Consider the following 25,453-nt stretch of genomic DNA (forward strand, 5'->3'; position numbering starts at 1 on the left):
GCCTCTAATACTATTAGCCATAGCCCCTGAACAAGCATGCAGCAGATCAGGTGTTTCAGACTTTAAAGTCAGATCGGACAAGACTAGCTGCATGCTTGTTTCTGGTGGTGTTCAGATAATACTGCAGAGAAATAGACCAGCAGGGCTGCCAGGCAACTGGTATTGATTAAAAGGAAATAAATATGGCAGCCTCCGTATACCTCTTTCTGGAGGGAAAAGGGGAGGGGTTACTAATGGAAACAGGAAAAACAAATGATTGATGCAATTGCTGACTTGCCCGGTGCTTGTGCTGCCCCTCTGCTGAATAATTTCCAATGAATACAGGATGGGTGTTTAGGTCCAGTATTCTGGCAATGCTGGCTACGATTGTTGCAAATGTGTGATTTAGAAGTAATGAAAGCAAATTGGTGACAACCAGGCAACAGGATAACCATTGCGGCATCATTGGTTTTTCTCATGTCGGGGTTCCTAAAGGTTGCTGTTTTTCGATGTATAGTGAGAAGTGTAAATAACACCTTTTTTTTCTATGTTGTGACTTGCAGACGGGTTTGACTCCTTTAATGGAAGCAGCATCTGGTGGATATGCAGAGGTGGGAAGAGTTCTTCTAGATAAGGGAGCTGATGTCAATTCTCCACCAGTGCCTTCATCGAGAGACACTGCTCTAACCATTGCTGCAGACAAGGGGCATTATAAGTTCTGTGAACTTCTTATTAATAGGTAAGCCTCACAGGATTGGGGGACTTTATGGTTTTATTCTGCCTTATCTATCTGTCTCTAGTCTTTCTCCCAAGGTTTTATATATGGTGCAAAACCAGGTTAAGATCCAGTGCAGATGCTCAGCTGACAGGCATCTAGTAAACATGGCATACTGCATAATTTTGTGACGTTTTTCTTGCACTGTTGAGGGGCTTGGTGCTAGAGTGGTTGAGGTGATCCAGCCAGAAAGTCCGTAGGGAAATTCTAGTAATGTGATTGGGTGGACGACACCCCCTCAAACCTCTAGGTTTCAGATAGGTTGTAGTAATAATTATACCCCCACACTATTCAGCCAATTAGAATGCTTCAAGTTATAGACTTTGCTGTGATCGGAGAACTGCTCCCTATGGACTTTCACGCTGGCTGACCTCAACCATACTAATGGTTCATACACACTTGAGATAAGTCTTTGGAAAAGGCAAGATCACAGACCAATTTTACCCCCTTCCATGTAGTATGAGAGCCATACTCTACACAGTCTATTCTATGGAGCTGAACTCCCCATCAAATAAAATCTTTGCAGGATGCTGCACACAAAGATGCCCGTACACACTCAAAAGATCATTATCTGCAAAAGATCTGTTCCTGCAAAAGATCCATTCCTGAAAAATGCATTCATAGTCTATGATATCTGCAGATCCTCATACACACTTGGTTTAACAGACAATCATTTGCAGATCATCTGCAGATCAGATCCACCAGGATGGATTTTCAGATCTGCAGATTACTGCCAGATATGCAGATGAAGTCTGTTAAACAAGGTGTGTATGATGATCTGCAGATCTCAGACTATGAATGCATTTTGCAGGAATGGATATTTTGCAGGAACAGATCTTTAGCAGATAATGATCTTTGGAGTGTGTACAGCATCTGTGTGTGCAGCAACTTGCAAAGATTTTATCTGATGGGGAGTTCAGCTCCATAGAATAGACTGTGTAGAGTATGGCTCTCATACTACATGGAAGGGGGTAACATTGGTCTGTGATCTTGCTTTTTCCGAAGACTTTTATCTCAAGTACCAGCTTTCTCTGGTCCTCAAGGGGCCAGAGACTACTGGTATGCAAGGAGATAAAACACAATAGTTTCAATATGTTATGCAGTACTTCATTGTTTCTCTGAATAGAAAACAGAAGTTGACCTATTGCATATGGTATTAAAAACATTGCTGAAGACTTGGATAATACAAGTGTATTGGGAAGCTATTTTCATGATTTAAAATGTAAATAATTCTGTTTTTTTCAGGGGTTCACATATTGATGTGCGAAATAAGAAAGGAAACACGCCTATTTGGCTTGCAGCAAACGGTGGACATTTTGACGTCGTCCAGCTGCTTGTTCAGGCTGCTGCTGATGTGGATGCTGCAGACAATCGTAAAATAACCCCCTTAATGTCAGCATTTCGGAAGGTAAAATGTTTGACTTGTTTGAAGTTGGGATTTCATTGCCTAGCTTTCTTGTGATTTACATTTCATTACTTGTGACGATCAGTAACCAACGGCCTCTAAGATAATCCTTGGAGGATTGTTAAAAGGAAGATCCACGGAGTACTTAAAAAAAAAAAAATATATATATTAGTCTACTTACCTGGGGCTTCCTCCAGCCCGTGGCAGGCAGGACGTGCCCTCGACGCCGCTCCGGAGGCTCCCGGTCTTCTCCCGCGGCTCACCTGGCCAGGCCGGCTTCCAGGTCGGGCTCTTGTGCGCTCCAACGTGCGTCTCACTTGGTCTCTCTGACGTCATCGAACGTCCTCCAGGCTGTACTGCGCAGGATCTGTAATAAAAAATAAAAAAATAAATTAAAAACCTCTGGGGGATACTTGCCTCGGGAGGGAGAGCCCGTCCTCTGGTGTCCTGGCAATCCAGCGCTGCAGCCCCCCGAACTGAGGCGAGGTAAATATTTACCTACCGCGATCCTGCGCAGGCACACTGACTGCTCTTCATTTGGGTAATGTGGAAATAGCCGAACCCGATCATATCTGCTCTACTGCGCAGGCCCGAGTCCTTTACGCATGCACAGTAGAGTGGAGACGATCGGGCTCGGCTATTTCTGCCTAGCCTGAACGAAGAGCCACTAGTGCATTTGCACAAGGTCGCGGAGAGGTAAATCTTTGCTTGTCGGGTGTTTAGGGGGGGGGAGCTAGCGCTGGATTCCTCCAAACTTCAGAGGGCGGGGAAGCCTCATTAGGACCCTGGGGCTTCCCCCTCCTGAGGTAAGTATCCCCCAGAGGGGTTTTCTTTTAATTAGGACTCTCTTTTTAAGCCAGTTGATCATAAGTGTTCATTACTGCATACAGTGCCATTATTTTTAAGGGTGACCGTATAAATGCGTGTAGACGGTTTCTCTTGGCTGAAAAGGAGTATCATTCCCTGGTTGTACTAGTTGGGGAAAAAGGCGAGTCAACTGTGAACATTAATGTAGTTATGGATGAGAGGTTTGTCCACGGGTCTCTTAAGGTTGCCCATACATGTTGCGATGTATGAGCAGATCGGCCGAGAGACAGATCTCTCTCCCATTGAATCTGATCGGAGAGGTCTGTTAGCTGCCCATACACTACAGGCCGATTCCTGATCAATTTCAGCATGAAATCTCTCGGGAATCAGCCTCGCGGTGCTGCCGATTTTACTTGTCTGGGAGATTTACGCCTGCTTCACAACAAATGTTAATGTCCCCTCCGGTGTCTGTACATTGTAATTTCACCTACAGACTCCCGGTCTTCTCCGCTGTCTGCCCTGAGCGCCGAGGATCACCACCTGGAGGGTTTGTGATATCCCACACGTTCAGTGGAGACTGGGAGCGCGGCAGCTGGACAGGTGCGATTTGCACAGGCAGCGGGTGGGGACATTTTAAATTTGGAGGGACAGCCGCTGGGGGTTCCATTGCATTCATCACGCTGGCACCACTACACCCCGCAGACTACGGCAGACTAATGCTGGGTACACATGGTACGATTTTCCGACCCGATTGTTTTTTCCGCTGGATTCTGCACTTAATTCTCTTATATTCGCTCGTTCTCTTATCTTTTTCCATTCACTTCTATGAGAAATCGAGCGCAGAATTGATGGTGAGGAATATCTGACATGAGGTATTTTATCAATCGGATCGCACGGAAAATCGTACCGTGTACCCAGCATAAGATTTTCCAGCTTTCTCAGAATCAGTCAAATATTCAATCAGGCAAGCTTATTGCGGGACTGATATTCATCAGATTAGATAAAATTATCAAATCGGATGGTTGATCAGGCGGCAAAATCCCTAGATGCATGACCAACTTTAACTAAAGTCTTTCAATGTAGAATCAAACAGGTTTTAAACTGTACCGAACACAAAAAATAGGGATGCTGCCATCCTTAATTTTTTTTGTTTGTATTGCGGAGCATTTCAACTCCTGCTTGAAAAATATTCACTGCTTGCAAATGCTTTAATGTGCATTTATGTTGGATTTATCACATTTTGACTTTTCTTTCTTGAAGGGCCATCTCAAGGTTGTACAGTACTTGGTAAAGCAAGTAAATCAGTTTCCATCGGACACGGAGTGCATGAGATACATCGCTACAATAACCGATAAGGTAAATATTGTTTTTCCTGCTATAGCTACATAAAGTTTAAAACTCCTAATTTCACCATTACACAGCACTCAGGCCATACTGCTGTAGAACAAATAAGGTGCATGGAATACATTGAGTTTCCTCTGTATACATGAGATCTGAACTCCAAAGGGTTTCTGCTTCTCAAAATGTGGAAAATGTTGAAAACCTCACAAGGAGTTTGTGTTCCTGTCTGAGGAGCAGAGTTCTCACCTACTAAGAAATAGTGTAAATCCACCAATGACTCGGGGATACAGTAAATAAAACATTTTGTATAGGAAAATAAAATGAAGTACTTTTTGAAGTTTATTTTGAAAAGGTGATGACCAATTGGATTTTCCCAATGTTGGGTTAAGTTGGGTTTTCAGTAGACAGCAGGTTCCTGATATAAGCGTAGCGTATTTGTGCTGTAGGTGTGTGAAGATGACTATGCACACCCATTCAGTTCTTATCTCTGTTCTGATATATTCTTTCATTTTTCAGGATCTTTTGAAGAAGTGCCACCAGTGCATGGAAACTATTGTGAAAGCAAAGGACCAGCAAGCCGCAAAAGCAAATAAGAATGCCAGCATTCTACTCAAAGAGCTTGACCTTGAGAAGGTATTTAACCTTTTGGGGACCGACGCAGTACAAATCTACGTCCAGCAGGTGGTGCTGCCTCTCTGACTGGACCTAGACTCTACGTCGGCCTCTCCGCTTTCTCTGACGTAAGTACTGGGTCCCGGCTAGATGACATCCATCAAGCCGCTACCCGGAACTTAGCGTCAGTATGAGCGGAGATGCCGGAGCGGGAGGGGTCCACATCGGCTCATCGCTGGAGACACACACACACACACGTACGTACACACACGTACACACACACACTTGTACACACACACATGTACACACATGTACACACATGTACACACACACACACGTGTACACACACACACACGTGTACACACACACACACGTGTACACACACACTAACGCACACACACACTAACGCACACACACACACACTAACACACACACACACTAACACACACACACACACTAACGCACGCACACACACACACTAACGCACACACACACACACACACACACTAACGCACACACACACTAACGCACACACACACACTAACACACACACACACACACACTAACGCACACACACACACTAACACACACACACTAACGCACACACACACACACTAACGCACACACACACACACTAACGCACACACACACACACACACACACTAACGCACACACACACTAACGCACACACACACACACACACACTAACGCACACACACTAACGCACACACACACTAACGCACACACACGTACACACGTGTACACACGTACACACACACACGTACGCACACGTACACACACACACACGTACGCACACGTACGCACACGTACACACACACACGTACACACACACACGTACACACACACACACACGTACACACGTACACACACGTACACACGTACACACGTACACACACACACGTACACACACACACACGTACACATGTACACACACACACGTACACACACACACGTACACACACACACGTACACACACACACACACACTGTAAATGCCTGGTCCTTACAGTGAATTGTGTTCCTTTCATATAGTTTATAGGGCGTTCCTTAAGCCAAATACTTTTTTGTTTTTTTTTGTTTTAATACTCTAATTCTCTAACTAAACAAGCCTCACCCACAGCTCCATTGTAGCAAGGGCTTATGGGAGCTCAGTCTGGGCAGGAGGAGGTTACTAGCCATTGATTTCAGAGGCAGAGAGTGGAGGAGGAGAGGGGACTGAATTTACACACAGGCAAGCTGATAGCATCTCCACCCCTCAGCCTGTGACAAACAGAACATGGCTGCCCTCATTGTATCACAGGAATAAATAATCATAAACTTTTGAAGCTGTTTGCAGCTAAATTTGCTGTGTTAACTATCTAAACTTTAGATAATCTATATAGAGAAGTTACTTGTCATAGTTAGTTTTACATCTTGGATCCGCTTTAAAGGGACTCCGAGCAGTGCAGAAACTATGGAAAGATGCATATCATTTTAAAGCTATCTTTCTCCTCTTTCCAATGATATATAAATCGCTGCCCTACGCCTTTTAGTTTTCGCGATTTTCGATCGCGAAAATAAAGAAAACTAAAAGGCGTAAGGCGACTATTTAGGTGTCAGAAAGAGGAGAAAGAGCTTTAAAATGATATCCATCTTTCCATAGTTACTTGTATTACACAGGGAGACTTTTTCTGCTGAATGGAGCTGCTGTGTAATACAATGTAACTATGGAAAGATGGATATCATTTTAAAGCTCTCTTTCTCCTCTTTCTGATGACACCTAAATCGTCGCCCTATGCCTTTTAATTTTCTCTATTTTTGCGATCGAAATCGCGGCCACGGCAATTTAAATCGCGAAAAATAGCGAAAACTAAAAGGCGTATGGTGGCGGTTTATATATCATTGGAAAGAGGAGAAAGAGAGCTCTAAAATGATATGCATCTTTCCATAGTTTTTGCACGGCTCGGAGTCCCTTTAAGAGGTGGGGTTAGGTAGCCGGTCGCCAAATGGTTAAAAATACATGGTTTTATGTACACACGTGTGTGTGTGTGTGTGTGTGTGTGTGTGTGTGTGTGTGTGTGTGTGTGTGTGTGTGTGTGTGTGTGTGTGTGTGTATGTATACAAGGTGGCACATATAAAATCTGCCCCGGTTGCCTGCTACAAGCGTGTGAGTAAATATACATGTACAGTGTATACCGTATATACTCGCATATAAGCCGACCCGCATATAAGCCGACCCCCCAACTTTTCCCTGAAAAACCAGGGGGAAATGATTGACCCCCATATAAGCCGGGGGTAGGAAATGCTGGCCGCCTTATTCCCCGAGTGTGTCTTAGTATAGCTAGTAAAGTGTCCAGTATGGGTAGGTAGTGCCCCAGTATAGCTAGTATAGTGCCCAGTATAGCTAGAATAGTGCTCAGTATAGCTAGTATAGTGCTCAGTATAGCTAGTAAAGTGCCCCAGTTTAGCTAGTATACTGCCCAGTACAGCTAGTATAGTGCTTAGTATAGCTAGTAAAGTGCCCCAGTTTAGCTAGTATAGTGCTCAGTATAGTGCTCAGTATAGCTAGTATAGTGCTCAGTATAGCTAGTATAGTGCCCCAGTTTAGCTAGTATAGTGCTCAGTATAGCTAGTATAGTGCTCAGTATAGTGCCCCAGTTTAGCTAGTATAGTGCTCAGTATAGCTAGTATAGTGCTCAGTATAGCTAGTAAAGTGCCCCAGTATAGCTAGTATAGTGGTCAGTATAGCTAGTATAGTGCCCCAGTATAGCTAGTATAGTGCTCAGTATAGCTAGTATAGTGCCCCAGTTTAGCTAGTATAGTGCCCCAGTTTAGCTAGTATAGTGCTCAGTATAGCTAGTATAGTGCCTCAGTTTAGCTAGTATAGTGCCCCAGTTTAGCTAGTATAGCGCTCAGTATAGCTAGTATAGCGCCCCAGTTTAGCTAGTATAGCGCTCAGTATAGCTAGTATAGCGCCCCAGTTTAGCTAGTATAGCGCTCAGTAAAGCTAGTTACGTGCCCCAGTTTAGCCAGTCCCCGCTCCCCATGGCCGCCGCCGCTATTACCTGGCTGCATCTTCTATTTCAATCTCCGTTCTTGTAAACATTCAGAGCAGCGCGCCCGGCGCTGCTACTGTGACGAGCGGCGAGCCAGGAAAGAGCGGTTCCCATAGTAACAGGACGCTCTTTCCTGCCTCGTCACAGTAGCAGCGCCGGGCGCGCTGCTCTGAATGTTTACAAGAACGGAGATTGAAATAGAAGATGCAGCCAGGTAATAGCGGCGGCGGGGGCCATGGGGGGAGCGGGGGACCCGCGGACCAGCAGAGGGGGGGACCCGCGGACCACCATGACTCGCATACAAGCCGAACCCCCAACTTTTGGCCCCCTTTTTGGGGGTCAAAAATTCGGCTTGTATGCGAGTATATACGGTATATAATATATATGTGTGTGGGGGGGTTTCTTCGGCTTTGTTGAAGCTTCTGTCTGTATTAGCGGTCATATGGCAGAGCATACAGGGAACACGGGCTTCAATAAAGCTGGGACCACATACAGCACGGATCAAGTGAAGGCACGCAGGTTCGGGCAGGAGTTATTTAAGGGCCCATATCTACTAGCTGCGGTCCTGATCAAAAAGCGGATCGCAGTCATTTTGCAGATAACGATGAGCACTGTGGTAACATGTGAATCGCGGTGCTCACTTCCTACTAGTGCGCGTCGTTTCTTACTGATTACAATCTTCTGGCTGCCTGATTATCATTGCGCTCAGTTCCTGGCAGCTATACTGCGTAATCGTGTGTAGTGGAAATTGTGGGTTGCGTGACTGCGATTGCGCTTCTCAGTGGAAAAGGGCACTAACTCAGAAGGCACCTATAATTAGTATTTATGCGTACCTTCTGAGTTAAAGAACTCTAACGAAGTAGCTTGTTTTTTCTGTCTATCCACCGCTCATTTCTCTGCTGTGTATTTTTGCAAATAGTTATGATTCTCTGTGCCTTAATGTTGCTGCACTTCGTTTATAATTATTTATCTTCATGTTACACTGTATCTAAATATTGCTGTGTTGGATAGTCTGATACCAACGTGCAGGCTGAATCCATTCCAGACTTGTTGGATGTACCCAGATTTTACTCCAGTTGGTCCTTGCTTGACCCAAATAGTAAGCTTTTCTAATGGTATGTTAAAGATAACCTAAAGTCAAAAAAAAAAAGAGATTAACTCACCTGGGGCTTCCCTCAGCCCCCTGCAGACAATCGGTGCCCTCGCAGCTCCACTCCGATGGCCCAGGACCCGCCGGCGAACATTTCTGGTTTGGCCGTCACCGGCCGACAGGCATGGGAACGCGAGTGATTCTTCGCGTTCCCAGCCTGTATATCGCCCCCTATGCTGCTATTGAGGCGGGTCCAGAAGCATCGGACCGGAGCTGCGAGGGCACCGATCGGCTGCAGGGGGCTGAGGGAAGCCCCAGGTGAGTTAATCTCTTTTTTTTTTTTTTTGTTGTTGCCCTTAGGTTCACTTTAAGAGATCTTTCATCTAGTGCACATAATGGGCATCTAAAATGGGCAGGGGCGTAACAATAGACCTTGCTAGGGAGGCAGAAGCCGGGGGTGTTCTAAGAGGCTGACAACTAATGCTGGGTACACACTGAGATTTTCTGTTCGATTTACTGTCAGATCGATTATTCCCAACATGTCTGATTTGTTTTCCGAGCATTTTCCGATTTCCGAGCATTTTCCGATCGATTTCCATTCAGTTTAATAGGAAATCAATTGGAAAATGCTCGGAAATCGATCGGAAAGCAAATCGAACATATTGGAAATAATCGATCTGACAGTAAATCGGCCAGACGATCTCAGTGTGTACCCGCCATAAGGACAAGGAGAGAAATAAAACTTTCTGCTCTGTGCACAATTGTTCTGACTGCATCTGCTCAGCCACTGATAGTGAATTATACAAAGTTTTGTAGACAAAAATATGTAGACTGTCCCTATTAAGTGTGCAGGGGAAGGGTGCCCCATCTAAAGTTTTGCAGGGGGGGCCCAGTGATGTCTAGTTACGCCCCTGAAAACTGGTTTAATAGAGATGAGATGTACTCTGGTTCCCCGCCTCTGTGTTATGGAGCCTAATGCTGGTCCTATACCTCAGGTCTACTACCCCTGGAAATTGTTTCCTCCAGTTGAAGAAGGGAAACAACTTTATTTTTACTGTTGTAATTGTGGGACTTTGGGCTAAACTGTATATTGTAAACATTTGGTGGCTCTCTTGCCTATTCAGATTTTTTTTTCTTTACCAGCTTAAAAAAACTATGAAATCTGAGAAAATTGAGAAGGGATAAGGCAGCTTCAAATCTGGAGCATATTGTGAAAGCACTTAAGATTTGTTACATCAGGATTTACAGCTCAGGTCAGCTCAGAAGCGTCTCAGGTACCATACTTACCTGGGGCTTCCTTAAGCCCCCTCAGGGCCGCTGATCCCTCGCCGTCTCCCTGGGTGGCTCCGGTCCCCAGCAATTCAGCCAGAAAGCCTGTCCGAGTCACGCATGCTTGGCCAAGTGCGCTCCATCATCTTGCTCCCATCCCTGGGAGCAGCCTGCGCAGTAGTACTGGGCAGTCACAGAACGCTCTAAGGGACGGTAGTGCTACATGGAAGCGTTTCTGGCTGGATTACCAGGCACAGGAGCCTCCCGTGGAGACGGTGAGGGACGAGCAGCTCTAAGGGGGCTAGCCTCAGGTAAGTATGGAATATGAGACTCGCCTCAGGCTCCCTTTAATGACCCATTCCCACCAGACACATTCACGTTACCTTGAACATACGCGCTTTACAGGCTAAAAATGTAGACCTTTTTACATGTGTACACATTAGCGTTCAGTTCTCAAACTCACTGCTGCAATTTATGTAACACTTTTACACATTGCTTGAGGTAGGAGAGTTCTAATAAGGGGGGCAGAGCTGCCTTCTTAGGTTCTAACCTTCTATGGTTCTATGCTAAGTGTAACACTGTGTCCTCCAGTGATCTAAAGAGAACCCTTGTAATATTTGTATACATTTTTAACTTGGTCTTGCGCATTATCCCTCACAAATCCTAGATATGTTGGCTTTTGTGTGCTATTTGTGCGCCAGTTTTTTTTTGGGTGTGCCCATACATAACAATGTATTATTTTGATTTTTAACTCAGTCAAGGGAAGAAAGTCGGAAGCAAGCTCTTGCTGCTAAAAGAGAGAAAAGAAAGGAGAAAAGGAAAAAGAAAAAAGAGGAGCAAAAAAAGAAAGTTGACGATGATGAAGATGGCAGGTCTCCTGAGGCCGGTAACTTGCTCATTGATGATGCCCAGGATGATGACGATGATGATGGTAAGAAATCTTCCGGGGCTTTTTGTGAAATTTGAAAACTTCTAATGTTTCCATTTACCCATACGTAGCTAAGCCGATTCTGTAATTGGAATATTGATAGAAATTAATACAAACTACTCGTTCAATAGCGTTCTATCGTTTAACCTCCTTGGTGGTAACCAAGCTCGGAGTGAAAAAAAATGCAAAGAGTGGTAATCCTGAATCTGACTCGAGGTAGCCACCAGGTGGTATGCAGAGACAGTTTGGCGTTTCAACTCGCCTTCCCAGAGATCCAGACGCTGGCAGCCATTCTTCTTCTGGTCCTTGGAGGCTCTCGATCCCTCTGGTGAGATTGGCCGTCTGTCGTCTTGACGACAGAGGCTGATCTCACTATAGGAGTAGAGCGCCACGCAAAGGATGGAGGGAGAATTACAGCGCTGGATTCCAGGGAGATGAGTAATGTGCTGGGATGCTGAAAATCTCTCTAGCAGCCTGATTTTTTCCCCTGCTTTTACATTCTAAGGAGTTTTTCTGAGCGTTTTGAGTTTTTAAGTCTGCTGCTAATGTTATCCTATGTGTCTGTGCACACTGGAGCAATGAGGTTTTGTAAAAAAAAAACCCATAGCATTACATTGGGAAGAGCTTTTGAAACCTCTAAAAGCTCTTCCCAATGTAATGCTATGGGGCTTTTTACAAAACCTCATTACTCCAGTGTGCACAGACACATAGGATAACATTAGCAGCAAATTTAAAAACTCAAAACGCTCAGAAAAACTCCTCTGGTGTGCACCAGGCCTAAAAGCTTGTGAAAAAAAAATTGTACTGCTTTCAGGCCCTAAAATCCTAAAGTAATCCTACCGCCAGGGAGGTTAATTCAAGGTAGTAATGTTCTTTTTTTCAGAATACAGCTGATGGCTTTACGTTTAAAGTCAGGCAGGGGACACACTTGATAGATGTGCACATGGTTTCTCGCAATACAAATTAAAACTGATATTCCATATATGCCAATGGGCCTGTTCACATGTAATTGAAAAATAGCAACATGCTGTCAGCTTTTCTTTTAGACACCGCTCCCATTTTTTTTTTTTTTTTTTTTAACATTTGCTGGGGAAAAACGGACATTTTTAGCAAAGGAATGTGTGCGATGTCCCAAAAAAAAAAAATTTGAACGTTTCCAAAGAGAGCGAGATAAATGCCATAAAAGACTTGGCTCACCATTTTTTTTTAGTCTTTTATCAAGACTATTACACAACAGAGAGGGCAAATCAGAAGCAGCATGCAGCAAAGTTGTTATAACATTATGGCTTAATTCACCATTCTGAATAGCTACAAAAGTTGATAAAACATTTTCTTGCAACTGATAGGTAGTTAAAGTAAAATTAAAAAAAAAGTCTTAGGCTGTGTTCACAGTGGGAGTTGCGTTGCATTCCCTATAAATAGTAACAGTAAAGTCACACCGCTTGTTATAAGACTTGTTTTGGTGTCGCGTATAGTAAAGCCTAGTGAATGAAAAGTATGCATCACTGTTTGCACTATACAGTAGATAAGACCGCTCCACCTCAGTTACCTTAACCACTTGAGGACCCACCCTTTACCCCCCCCCCCCTTAAGGACCAGCATTGAATTATGTGATCTGTGCTGGGTGGGCTCTACAGCCCCCAGCACAGATCAGGTAGCAGGCAGAGAGATCAGATCACCCCCCTTTTTTCCCCACTAGGGGGATGATGTGCTGGGGGGGTCCGATCTCTCCTGCCTGCGTGTGGCTGGCGGGGGGGGGGGCACCTCAGAGCCCCTCTCCGCGGCGACATTCACCCCCCCCCCCCCCCCCTCCCTCTCCTACCTGTCCATCCGGTGATCGGGGCTGCACAGGACGCTATCCGTCCTGTGCAGCCTGTGACAGGACGTCCCCTGTCACATGGCGGCGATCCCCGGCCGCTGATTGGCCGGGGATCGCCGATCTGCCTTACGGCGCTGCTGCGCAGCAGCGCCGTACAATGTAAACAAAGTGGATTATTTCCGCTTGTGTTTACATTTATCCTGCGAGCCGCCATCGGCGGCCCGCAGGCTATTCACGGAGCCCCCCGCCGTGATTTGACAGGTCCTGATTAATCAGCCTGCAGCTGGCGACGCAGTACTGCGTCGCTGGTCCTGCAGCTGCCACTTTGCCGACGCACGGTATAAGCGTGCGGTCGACAAGTGGTTAAGCAAGGTGCTGGAAGCCAATGCGGCAGATCAGGACACAAGGAAGATGAAATCCGCACACCCGCGGGTAAAGTCCAAGGGTTTTTATTGAATCCAACTCACAAAAGCAGTAAAAAGGCTGACATGTTTTGGATCATATCCTTACTCATAGCCTGAACACACTGACATCTTGGTGGACCATATATACTCCCAGACCCGCCCCTAAAGGTGTATACTCTTGAGATCATAGAAAGTCGACCTTGATTGGGTTTTAAAGGTGCAGGACTGTAAAACTGCAGGGATGTATATAGATACACCATCACAATATTTCTATGCACAAAATGACAAGAAATACAATAACTAAAATACAAAAATACAAATTTGCAAAGTTATCAAAAGTTAAAACGATATTAATATCCCACCTGGCATTCAAGCCTATTGGTTCCCTGGTGCCCATCTGTAGAATCCAGTAAGCCTCCCTTGTTCGTAATTTCTTATATAGGTCACCTCGTCTAAAGGAAGCAGTAACCCTCTCAATCCCCTGAAACGTAAAGCCCCTCATGTCACCACCATGTCTTTCCCTGAAGTGTCTTGCCACATTGCTAATATTGTCTGTCTTCCAAGAGGCCCCATTAAAGGGAAGGTTCAGGGAAACCTTTAAAAAAATAAAAATCCATATCCACTTCCCTGGGGCTTCCTCCAGCCCGTGGAAGGCAGGAGGTGCCCTCGCCGCCGCTCCAGAGGCTTCCGGTCGTCTTCGGTGGCCGACCTGACCTGGCCAGGCCGGCTGCCAGGTCAGGCTCTTCTGCGCTCCAAGGACGGGCTCTTCTGCATCCCACGCGGGCGCGCTGACTTCATCGGACGTCCTCCAGGCTGTACTGCGCAGGCGCAGTAGTTCTGCGTGGAACTGTATTGCAGAGAGAATCCCTGGAGGGCCACATACATACACAGATATAATATATATCTTCTCAATTACCACTAATAAATATAAGGTGCAAGTGCAAATCAACAATACAATAGGATAACAATGGATAAAGAATCAATAGACCAATGGAGGTGAGGTAGAGAAAAATGAGGTAGATCAGTGAAAAGTACAAAAGGCTAAGGATGAAAAGAGGGAATATATCCCATAAGGGGTACGCAGTGAATAATGTGCAAAAAAAATAATAGTAGCAAGAAAAGAATAGCAGCGCAGGGCTCACCTAATGTAATCAAATAGAAGGTCACAGGGCTGGCTGCTCGGGCGCTGCCTACGCCTTCCGACTAGTTCCGCCGAAGCTGCGAGGGAACTAGTCGGACGGCGTAGGCAGCGCACATTATTCACTGCGTGCCCCTTATGGGATATATTCCCTCATTTCATCCTTAGCCTTTTGTACTTTTCACTGATCTACCTCATTGGCTGGTTTATACATTTTTTCGCAGAGACTCCTGAGTGAGCCATATGCATCAATAATAATTTTCCACATGCAGAGTTTATATACATTATTATATTATTAGGGGCTTGTGGCCCAGGTCTGGCTGCCTTGTTTTTAATTGTTCTTAATCTTGTAGTTGGCTTTATAATAAAGATTTTTTGTATTTTCTTGACATCTTGCTCATTTGCTAGTATATAATATCATTATATATATCATTATGGCAATTAGAGGTACATTAATTACCCAATGTTTGCTCGTTTGCTTTGGTGTTGACTAAAAACGGTTAATCATTAAAAAAAAAAATCATGTAAACAACAACCTCTTACATGCAGGAAGCCACAATTTCTTAAAGGGAACCTAAACTGAGAAGGATATGGATTTTTTTGCCCGACTCTCCTGCTGATCCTGTCTCTCTAATACTTTTAGCCACAGCCCCTCAACAAGCATGCAGATCAGGTGCTCTGACTGAAATCAGACTGGATTAGCTGCATGCTTGTTCTAGGTGTGTGATTCAGCCACTACTGCAGCCAAAGGTCAGCAGGACTGCCAGCAACTGGTATTGTTCAAAAGAAAACATCCATATCACTTTAATGCTCAGTAGCAAGAAAGGTTTTGAAGGAAAAACTAGCGAGAGGGATATGAAGGCTGCCATATTTATTTCCTTATAAGCAATGCCAGTTGCCTGGCTATCCTGCTGATTCTCTACCTGTAATAATTTTAGCCATAGCCCTTGAACAAGCATGAAGGTCAGGTGTTTCTGACATTATTGTCAGATCTGTCTACATTAGCTGCATGCTTGTTTCTGGTGTTACTCAGACACTACTGCGGCCAAATAGATCAGCAGTGCAACGTTATGGGCCCTCGAACCGCGGCCACTCCTGACCCACCACTGATCAATATCTTCCATCCTATGGAATTATCCTAATTGATTTTGGCTGAAAATCGTTTGATCAGAGTGATTGAATAGATGGGAAAAATCAATAAATGTCGCCACGTTTACCACAAATTATGATGAGGAAGTTTAGATTTTGTAACATTGTTTGCATTGTCTAATGCCATTTAAAGAGGAACTCCAGTGAAAATAATGTAATAAAAAAGGCTTCATTTTTACAATAATTATGTATACATGATGTAGTCAGTGTTTGCACATTGTAAAAATGTTCCTCTCCCTGAATTACATTCTGACATTTATCACATGGTGACATTTTTACTGCTGGCAGGTGATGACACTGGAAGTAGAACCTGCTTGCTTTTTTTGGCAGTTGGAAACAGCTGTAAACAGCTATTTCCCACAATGCAACAAGGTTCACAGACAGGAAGCTCTGACATCACACTGTGGGAGGGGTTTCACCACAATATTAGCCATACAGCGCCCCCTGATCCATTTAAGAAAAGGAATAGATTTCTCATGTAAAAGGGGGTATCAGCTACTGATTGGGATGAAGTTCAATTCTTGGTCACGGTTTCTCTTTAAAAGCCTGTAAGTTTATTAGAAGGAAGAAACTAAGAATGTCTTCTCCCCCCTTTCCTTTCAGATGATGCCCTTATGGAGCCACCCAGTGCGACAACCACCACCACAATTGGCATCTCTGCGTCATCTCCTACTTTCACCAATGCCTTTGGCAAAAGAGGCAAAATAATCACACCTAGCGCAGCTCTACAAAATAAGAAAAACAAAACCAAAGAGACTTCGTCAGATATTCCAGTAATCACGCTCAGCCAGCATTTATCTACAGCACAGCAAAAAGTGGATGCAACCTCGCTGACCGGTGAGACTACGGCGGGAGACAGCGTCAACGGCAGCAGCGATTCCGACAACACGGCGGACTATTCCAACAGCGACAACAGAACCGGCGATCCCACGCAGAAATGTAGAACCAGCTTCGAAACAAATGTTTCCGCAGGAAAAAGCAGCTCTTCGTTTTTGCTGCACACTTCTGAAGAAAAGACAAAAGCATCTGTATCAAAGCTTTCAACAAGGTTTGTGGCTTCACGTGATAAAACCTTTTACTAGCTTTATCGATTTTCCTATGCAAGTATGACCAATACTTCAGCCGGTTACACACTTTCCATTGTGATTGGCCAATAACTGATCAATTTTATCATCTACATGTAATATGAGAATCAACGGATATTAACCACTTCACAACTGAGGGGTTTTACCCCTGAAACACCAGAGCAATTTTTACCTTTCAGCGCTCCTTCCATTCATTAGTCTATAACTTTATTATTACTTATCGCAATAAAATGAACTATATCTTATTTTTTCCGCCACCAATTAGGCTTTCTTTAGGTGGGACATTATGCCAAGAATTATTTTATTCTAAATGTTTTCATGGGAAAATAGGAAAAAAATGTGGGGAAAAAATCATTGTTTCAGTTTTCGGCCATTATAGTTTTTAAATAATGCATGCTACTGTAATTAAACTCCATGAAATGTATTTGTCCCGGTTATAAAACCGTTTGGCGCCAATATTTTATTTGGAAATAAAGGTGTCTTTTTTTTCATTTTGCATCCAGCCCTAATTACAAGCCCATAGTTTATAAAGTTTATAAAGTAAGTGTTATACCCTCTTGACATAAATATTTAAAAAGTTCAGTCCCTAAGGTAACTATTTGTTTTTTGTTTTTTTTATTGTAATTTTTTTTTTTAATTACAAAAAAAAAAATTGGGGAGTGTGGGAGGTCATGAGTTAATTTATTGTGTAAAACTAATGTATGTGTATATGAAAAATACTTTAGGGTGTAGTTTTACTATTTGGCCACAAGATGGCCACAGTGATTTTTTTTGTTCATGCGACCTGCAAGCGTCCTGAGGTACGCTTGCAGGAAGCATGAGGCTGGAAAAAACACAATGATCGCGCTCTCTCATAGAAGCAGCCGATCATTGCGGGGGCTTAGATCAACGAACGGGAACGTTTTCCCCGTTCATTGATCTCCGTGCGGGCGGCGGCGGCATCATGCATGAGCGCGGGGGCGGGAGGTGCGGATATCTCTGTCCCTGGGGATGAAAGGATGGAAAAAGGGACGGAGATATCCGCACCAGTGGGAGTAAAGTGGTTAAATACTATGAGCAGGTGGTAAAAGTGGTCGGGGTTTTGGCCTATCATAATTGAAGGTGTGTACAAGGCTTTTGTGATGGGTTTGTTGCCACTTGTACCAGACTTTTGTGCGCATGAAGCGCAAAGAACAATGAGAGCAAACAGAGCGTTGTTGCTTCTACCAATCCCTGGTTAGAGTTGCTGCTGATGTGATCCAGTGAAGTTGATGGACACTATGGTAAACGAGCAGCAATTTGTAACGGTTTAGAATTGTGAGTTAAAGTGAACCTGAACTCAGAACCCCTCTCTGCTCTAAGGGCTCGTTTTCAGCCTTTTTCCACACGCATTCGTGGACCATTTTTGAGGTGATTTTACTTCAATGGAAGGTGTAGGAGAAACGCAAAACGCTCACAATTGATTTGTGCGGCAATTGCGTTTGCATTTTTTAAGAATAAATACATTGTGTTTATTCTTTTCCGTGTCAAAGTTCACTACCTGATTTGCGTCAGGGAGTGAAAAACGCAATCGCTCTGAAAAAGCGCTTATTGAAGCACTTCACAAAAACCGCAGCGCCCATCTGAGCGCCGGGAGGAGAAAAACTCCAAAAACGACAAACGCTAAGACGAACGGAAAGAAATGTGAACGAGGCCTAAAAGATACACAACAGCATAATAACCTTTAAACAAACATGTATTTTATTCAGCTGATACAAATCCTAAAATACATTTTCATAGTTTCTTCTTCCTGATTCATAGGAGCAGACATATTGTCTACAGCCTGTGCTTTCAAATGGACTTATCTGCCATAGGCAGTCTTGTGACACGGGAGGATCAAATTACAGCTTGTGATTAGACACAAATGAGAGGGAATTAAACATGCTAAGCTCTCTAAATACATACAGGGTGCATTTCTCTACATTTTCCTTCTGCCCTGTGCAGGAGTTCAGGTCTACTTTAACTACTTAACGACCGCGCTAATTGAAATCTATGCCGTGTTTTGATGGCTATCTGGCTGCCATGACGTATGTTTCAATAAACAGACGCCGCATGTTCTCGACAATCCGGACGATTTCGCCGCAGGTCACTCGCTCTGCCCTCTCAACAGCAGAGCCCTGTGAGCAGCGGGCCAGGAGCCGTTTTCATTGGCTCCTGACCAGGTCTATCAACTTAAGCAGCTCCCATTGGCTTACATTGATGGGCTGGGTCAGGAGCCAATAAAAGCGGCTCCTGACCGGCTCACAGGAACTCTGCAGTCATAGAGACTGCAGAGTGGGTGGCTGAGGTAGATGGCGATTGCGGCGGTGATTCGGCATTCCACCATTTCTTGTATCAGCGGTCTCTGCTCCTTAACCTCCTTGGCGGTATGAAAAATACCGCCAGGAGGGAGCGCAGCAGTTTTTTTTTAAATTTTTTTTTTTTTTATCATGTAGCGAGCCGAGGGCTCGCTACATGATAGCCGCTGCTGAGCGGCATCCCCCCGCCCGCTTCGATCGCCTTCGGCGATCTCCGATCAGGAAATCCCGTTCATAGAACGGGATTACCTGGAGGGCTTCCCCCGTCGCCATGGCGACGGGGCGGGATGACGTCACCGACGTCACTGACGTCGGGACGTCATTGGGAGTCCCGGGCCACCCCTCGGCGCTGCCTGGCACTGATTGGCCAGGCAGCGCTGGGGTCTGGAGGGGGGGGGGGGCCCGCGCCGCAGCAGATAGCGGCGATCGGGCAGGGGCCGGCGGCGATCAGAGTGCTGGCGCAGCTAGCAAAGTGCTAGCTGCGTCCAGCAAAGCAAAAATTATGAAAATCGGCCCAGCAGGGCCTGAGCGGCACCCTCCGGCGGCTTACCCCGTGTCACACACGGGGTTACCGCCAAGGAGGTTAAAGAGAATCTGTACTCTAAAATGCTTACAATAAAAAAACATACCATTCTGTTCATTATGTTCTCCTGGGCCCCTCTGTGCTGTTTCTGCCTCTCCCTGCTGCAATCCTGGCTTGTAATTGCCATTTTTAGGCAGTGTTTACAAACCAAAGACATGGCTTCTAACTAGAGTGTGATAGGCTTGAGAGTAGCTCAGTCTCTGACTCATACAGAGCTTGGAGAGGGTGTGTATAGCTTCTGCCAATGACAAGCAGTGCAGCACATTTCACACATTCCAGCCTCAGCTGACAGAAGAGAGAAGATTAGATCATATAACAGAGATAAAACAGCCACTGTGCAACTAGAAAAGGCTGCAGTAACACAGACCACATTAGAACAGGTATAGGAACTTATAGGATAGAAGAAATAAGGCTGAAAATTTTATTTTTTAAGAGGGTAGAGACCGCTGGTACTTGGGTAATGCAAACCCAAGGCACCTAATTCTAAAATGAAAAACATGTACTTGCCTATGAAGAAGGCTTCCTGTGTCCCTTTTGTAGACCTCTGGTTCCGGCTTACTACTCAGGCACAGCCATACTCACACAGGTGCAATACAGCTGCACTTGTGCAGAACAGGGATTGCAGCCATGATAACATATCCAAGAAGAGGGACAGGCGGAGGAGTGTCAGACAATGCAATTGGCCGTCGCATTGGTGAGTTGATCCACTGCTCAGTGGTTGGCGACCACAGTGCACATGTATAACTGAATATTGGCCTTTAGGGGAGGTTTATTTTGACAATTTTTGTAAAACCTATTGCTCAGATCTCTTAAAGGTTCCCTTTAAAGAAGAGATCAATCTGCTTTCACAATCTGATATTCCAGTGAAGAGATTAGCGAAGCTTTGTTAATGTGTCATGCTAACCTGTGTTTATATGTGATTACAGATTTGAAAAAGATGTAAATTACAATACGCTCCCTTGTTGCAAACCATTTGCACTGCCAAACATGAAGCTGAATCTGAGCAGCCCTAAAAGAGGTCAGAGACGGGAGGAAGGCTGGAAAGAAGTCGTGAGAAGGTTGGTCACATGAGCCTGTTCAGTCATTTAATCAGGGATACCCAGGCAAAGCTCTTGTACAGATGGAGGGAGCCGGCATGCATGTGCAGGAGTCCTCACGCCCACCGCTCCCTCCCGTTCACCTCTGTTCCCTTCTAAAAGCTCCTGTAAGTGTCCCAAGTCAGCCAGGTCACACACTTGGTAGCTCTGCGCTTGAACTCTATGTAACAATCAAGGGTGCGCACCACGGGGCCAGCGCTTGTGCAGTACTGTGCAACATTGCCGTGACTTGGAAAACGTACGGGTCTGTTGCAAGGGAACGGAGAGGGAGATGGAGGCGAATGGGGGAGAGGTGAGCATGAGGACTCCTGGACATACTTGCCTGATCCCTCTGTACAAGAGAAGTTTGCCTCTGGTATCCTTTAATAGCATCATGACCATCCCTCATGAATGCACGGCATGTGTTAGATTACTCAGTAAACTCATGCACGTTTGGATTAGTTTGGCTCTGTTAAATTAAAGAAGCACAATCGATTAACAAATTTTTTTTTTTTTTTTCAATTGAGATAGGAAATGTTTGGGAAGTGCTGCTAAGTACTGGTGTATACATTTCACTGGCAATCTTTGTTTACGGTTATGAAAATACTTTCACACTCTACTGACGCCAAAACTGAATGAACCATGAGGGGAGGGGGAATTCCCCTCACACTTCATTTAACTCTGTGTGTGAGAGAAAGCTCTCAGCAGCTGCTGTGTCTGACTGAAGAGAGCAGGGGAAATGTAACATGTTATAAACATTTGTAATTGTCTGACACCACAGCTTTTCATACCCTTTTTTGCTATCAGAGAGAAATACTGTAGTCTGATGTGTAACACTGGCTGTGCATTAAAGCAGACACACCTTCTGCTATTGATTTGTCCCAATAGAGCTAAATCCTACACACCATGAATTAAAGCTTCTGCCTCTGATATTTAACATGAAAAGTAGGAAGATGTTTACACAGCTATTGAGATGTTATTTGTACATTGTCATTTTAGAACACAGCGTTCTTTTAAGCCAGGGGTAGGGAGCCTATGGCTCGGGAGCCAGATGTGGCTGTTTTGATGGCTACATATGGCTCACAGTTAGTGGTTGACTCACTATGCTACACTACGCAAGCAGCGCAGTGTGACCGCACAAGTAAAATTTTCAAAGTAGGCATGCTACTGCTGTGTAGCATGCACTACTAACTTTCTCGCTCTCCCCTTAAAATTAATGACCGCTCCAATTGTCCCACTCTGGACCCTGTCCGGTCCAGTGAATTTGAAGGGCGAGATCCCCGCACTTTGATTGGCCTAATTGGCTGTCTGTCACTTGGCAGGCAGCCTATTGGGCCAAAGTGCAGGAATCTCATCCTACAAATTGAATTAACCCCCAAGTCAGCTAGCTAATTGTACAAGCTGTTAGTCAGTATTTCTCCTGTCTGGCTCTCGGGGAAATTGCTGATATTGCTGAAACCCAAGAGAAGCTGAAGATGTCTGACACTTTCGCTGCCCAAAGGATCAACTGCATACACATCACCATGGCAACAGGGACGTGAGCCCTCTGCTTCGCATGCACACTGTCCCAGTTTGAAACGTATTGTATGGCTCTAATGGAATTACATTTTAAAATATGTGGTGTTTATGGCGCTTTCAGCCAAAAAGGTTCCTGACCCCTGTTTTAAGCTATCAGTAGATTTGCACAATTCTGAATGTCTATCTGGCTTTTAGGGACAACTGTCAAAGGTCATGTTTGCCACAACACTTGTCATCTTGTCATAAAGTGGAGCAGTATGGGGATGATTTTTCTTTATTGACTCTATTCAGTAATGGCTGCAATTTTTAAGGAGCCCTGGATACTGTACCAGCAACTTGTCCAGCCTGGCTATGCAGCCCTAAGGTGTACTTAACCTTGTAGTCCATCAAACGTGCAAGTGCTTGTACTGTACCTCCAATGGGAGGACAGAATTGCTCCTTTGCAGCAGAAAATGTACCAGGGCAAGCTGGGCCATTTCTAGGACTATTTTTAAAAATTGTCCTAGAAATGGCCTAGCTTGCCCTGGTACATTTTCCCTGGTCCCTTGGAATTTACTATGAGTTTATGCTGTATAGTGTTTTGTTGTTTAAAGTGAACCAGAGACGAAGCGCCCTCGTGTACTTTACCATATATATCAGTGAGGACATTAGAGAAAACACCTACCCTGCTCTTTCATTCTTTACTGCTCAGCCTGCTTGTTATCAGCCCTGATAAAATCTCCGACTGAGCATTCAGTCTGGCTTTGCTCAGTAATCATTATAACTGAGTCATTCTAGCAGAGCCAGAAGGGGGCAGGCTTGGGCTTGAAAAGACGTCAGAGAAGACAGACTCTGCTATAATGACTCCTGAGCAAAGCCAGACTGAATGCTCAGTTGGGGATGAAACAGAGCAGGGTAGGTGTTTTCTCTGTTCCCACTGATATATATGGTAAAATACATGAAGGTGCTTTGTCTCTGGATCACTTCAAAGTGTTAGATCTGTGGTAGTGCACATCCTTCTGTTCTTAGGTTCCCCATAGACTTAAAGAACACCTCTAATGAATAAAAAAAATCAACTGGGAGGTACCGTACATACTTCAGGAGTGGGAAGCCTCTGGATCCATCCTCTTTAGGCTTGGGGGTCAGTCGCTGGCAGGCTCCGAACATCACTCACAGCATTATTTACAATCTACGCTTCTGAGTAGGCGCAGTACAAGCATCTCCTCTGGCTCCGGCGGAAATAGCCAAGCCTGATCAGTAGCACAGACCCGATTAGGCTCGGCTATTACCGCCAGAGCGAGGGTAAGCTTGTACTGCGTAGGAGCGCAGAGTGTAAATAATGCTGTGCGCTGCAGCCCCTACTGCGCCTGCGTGCCAACAAGCTTGTGGGCGGATTTATGGGGGGTTCTGCCAGCATTGGATACCAGGGGATGAAGAGAACAGAGAACTGTCATTAGTATTTAGAGGCTTCCCCTTCTCGAGGTAAGTACCCCATAGGGCCACATAAACATAGATGGTTATGCTCCAGCATGTATATAGCTTTATTAGTGCTGTTACTGAATACAATAAATCTCACCCTTTGTAGGTCAAAGAAACTTTCTGTTCCTGCTTCGGTGGTGTCCCGAATTATGGGAAGAGGCGGCTGTAACATCACAGCTATACAAGATGTTACCGGCGCTCATATTGATGTGGATAAGCAGAAAGATAAGAACGGGGAAAGGATGATCACCATAAGGTACTTCTTTGGCTGTTTAAAATAGACATGAATTTAAAGATCTAAACAGAACTGCTTCTTAGCTATATATGTTGTCTTTATGGTGCATTGTGGTAACAGTTGTTTATCACTTGCGGATTTTTCTCACACAGTGTGTGTCGGGGCGGGTGGGGGTGAGGGGGTTGGGTTGTGAGTGTCAAGGGTTGTGAGGGGTTTTAGAGTGGTGGGGGGTGTGTGCATTTCAAGGTGGTTTTGAGGTGCGTGTCGTGGCTTGGGGGGGGTTGTCTGGGTGTGTGTGTTTCTGTCACGGTGCATGGTGGGTGTGTGTGCGCGTGTCTCTTGCGGGGTGGGTATCATGTTGGGGTGTGTGGCAAGACCATTTAGGGCGGTCAGTCCAAAGCTGGAGGAGTGGCTCCAACAGATTCTAAGAACAGCTAAGATGCTGTGCGAGCCCTGTCCAGGCCCCTGGTAGGAGGCCTGTATATGAGGGGGGGGGGGGGGGGGGGGGGGGACAGAAACCACCTACATGGGTTTTTTTTTTTTTAAGTATTTTTGTAATGCTGCATTTCATTTATTGATTTGGGTTGGGAAGAAGTTGAGTTTTACATACCTGGGGCTTCATCCAGCTCCAGTAGCCATTCCGCTCCCTCAGGGTCACCTCCATTATACTGCTTTCAGCCCAATTAAAGTCCAAGGCTGGCTGAACCATGCACTATGGCGCATGTGTTGTGCCAGCCCCGTGCCTCCTCAATCGTGCTCCCATCGCTGGGAGCATTCTGCACATGTCCAGTTTGCATAAACTTTTTTTTTTTAAACTGCCCATCCAGAAAACACTCCCAGCCATGCGAGGCGGCACACGGCCAAGACATGGCATGCACTGTAGTGCATGACCCAGCCGGGCCGCAAACTTAAGTTGGGCAGCACTACAGCAGGAACCCGGAGGACATCCAGGGACCTTTAAAGAGAATCTGTAACTATTAAAAAGTGCCCCTGGATCCTATCGAGGCTTCCCCGTCCTGCTCTGTCCCACGGAGGTCTCGCTTGTTATGTAAATATTTACCTTCCAGGGCAGACGCAGCAGCGGGTCTCGGCTTGGAATCGGACGAAAATAGCTGATCCCAGTTGAGTCCGCTCTACTGCAGTAGTGCAGACCCGACTGGGATCGGCTATTTTTGCCTGATGCCGAGAGCCGCCACTGCGCCTGTGCTGGAGCCGTGGAAGTTAAATATTGCAGGCGCTACTGCACCACAGCCGACTATTTGTCAGGCTGTGGCTTACAAGAGGTACAGCAAGACCACTGTGGGACGGAGGACAACGGGAAAGCCTTGTTAGGATCCAGAGGCTTCCCCCTCCTAAGGGAAGTACCCCCCAGGGGCAGTTTTTAACGTTACAGAGTCTCTTTAAAGACCATG

General features: G+C 45.3%; 1 protein-coding gene across 2 annotated transcripts in view; it reads left to right on the plus strand.

The window, feature by feature from the left end:
- The window catches only part of LOC137564349 (ankyrin repeat and KH domain-containing protein 1-like), a 156,317-nt gene that overhangs the window by 95,130 nt on the left and 35,734 nt on the right, over positions 1–25,453 (plus strand). For both annotated transcript variants that reach the window (XM_068278123.1, XM_068278124.1), the window contains exons 21-28: positions 543–718; positions 2,000–2,162; positions 4,227–4,322; positions 4,824–4,940; positions 11,090–11,264; positions 16,375–16,819; positions 20,681–20,812; positions 23,913–24,062. In XM_068278123.1, coding sequence (XP_068134224.1) covers positions 543–718; positions 2,000–2,162; positions 4,227–4,322; positions 4,824–4,940; positions 11,090–11,264; positions 16,375–16,819; positions 20,681–20,812; positions 23,913–24,062 — 1,454 coding nt within the window. The remainder of the gene's footprint in view (positions 1–542; positions 719–1,999; positions 2,163–4,226; positions 4,323–4,823; positions 4,941–11,089; positions 11,265–16,374; positions 16,820–20,680; positions 20,813–23,912; positions 24,063–25,453) is intronic.

The sequence above is a fragment of the Hyperolius riggenbachi genome, chromosome 3 (assembly GCF_040937935.1).
Source record: "Hyperolius riggenbachi isolate aHypRig1 chromosome 3, aHypRig1.pri, whole genome shotgun sequence".
NCBI classification, from domain to species: Eukaryota; Metazoa; Chordata; class Amphibia; order Anura; family Hyperoliidae; genus Hyperolius; species Hyperolius riggenbachi.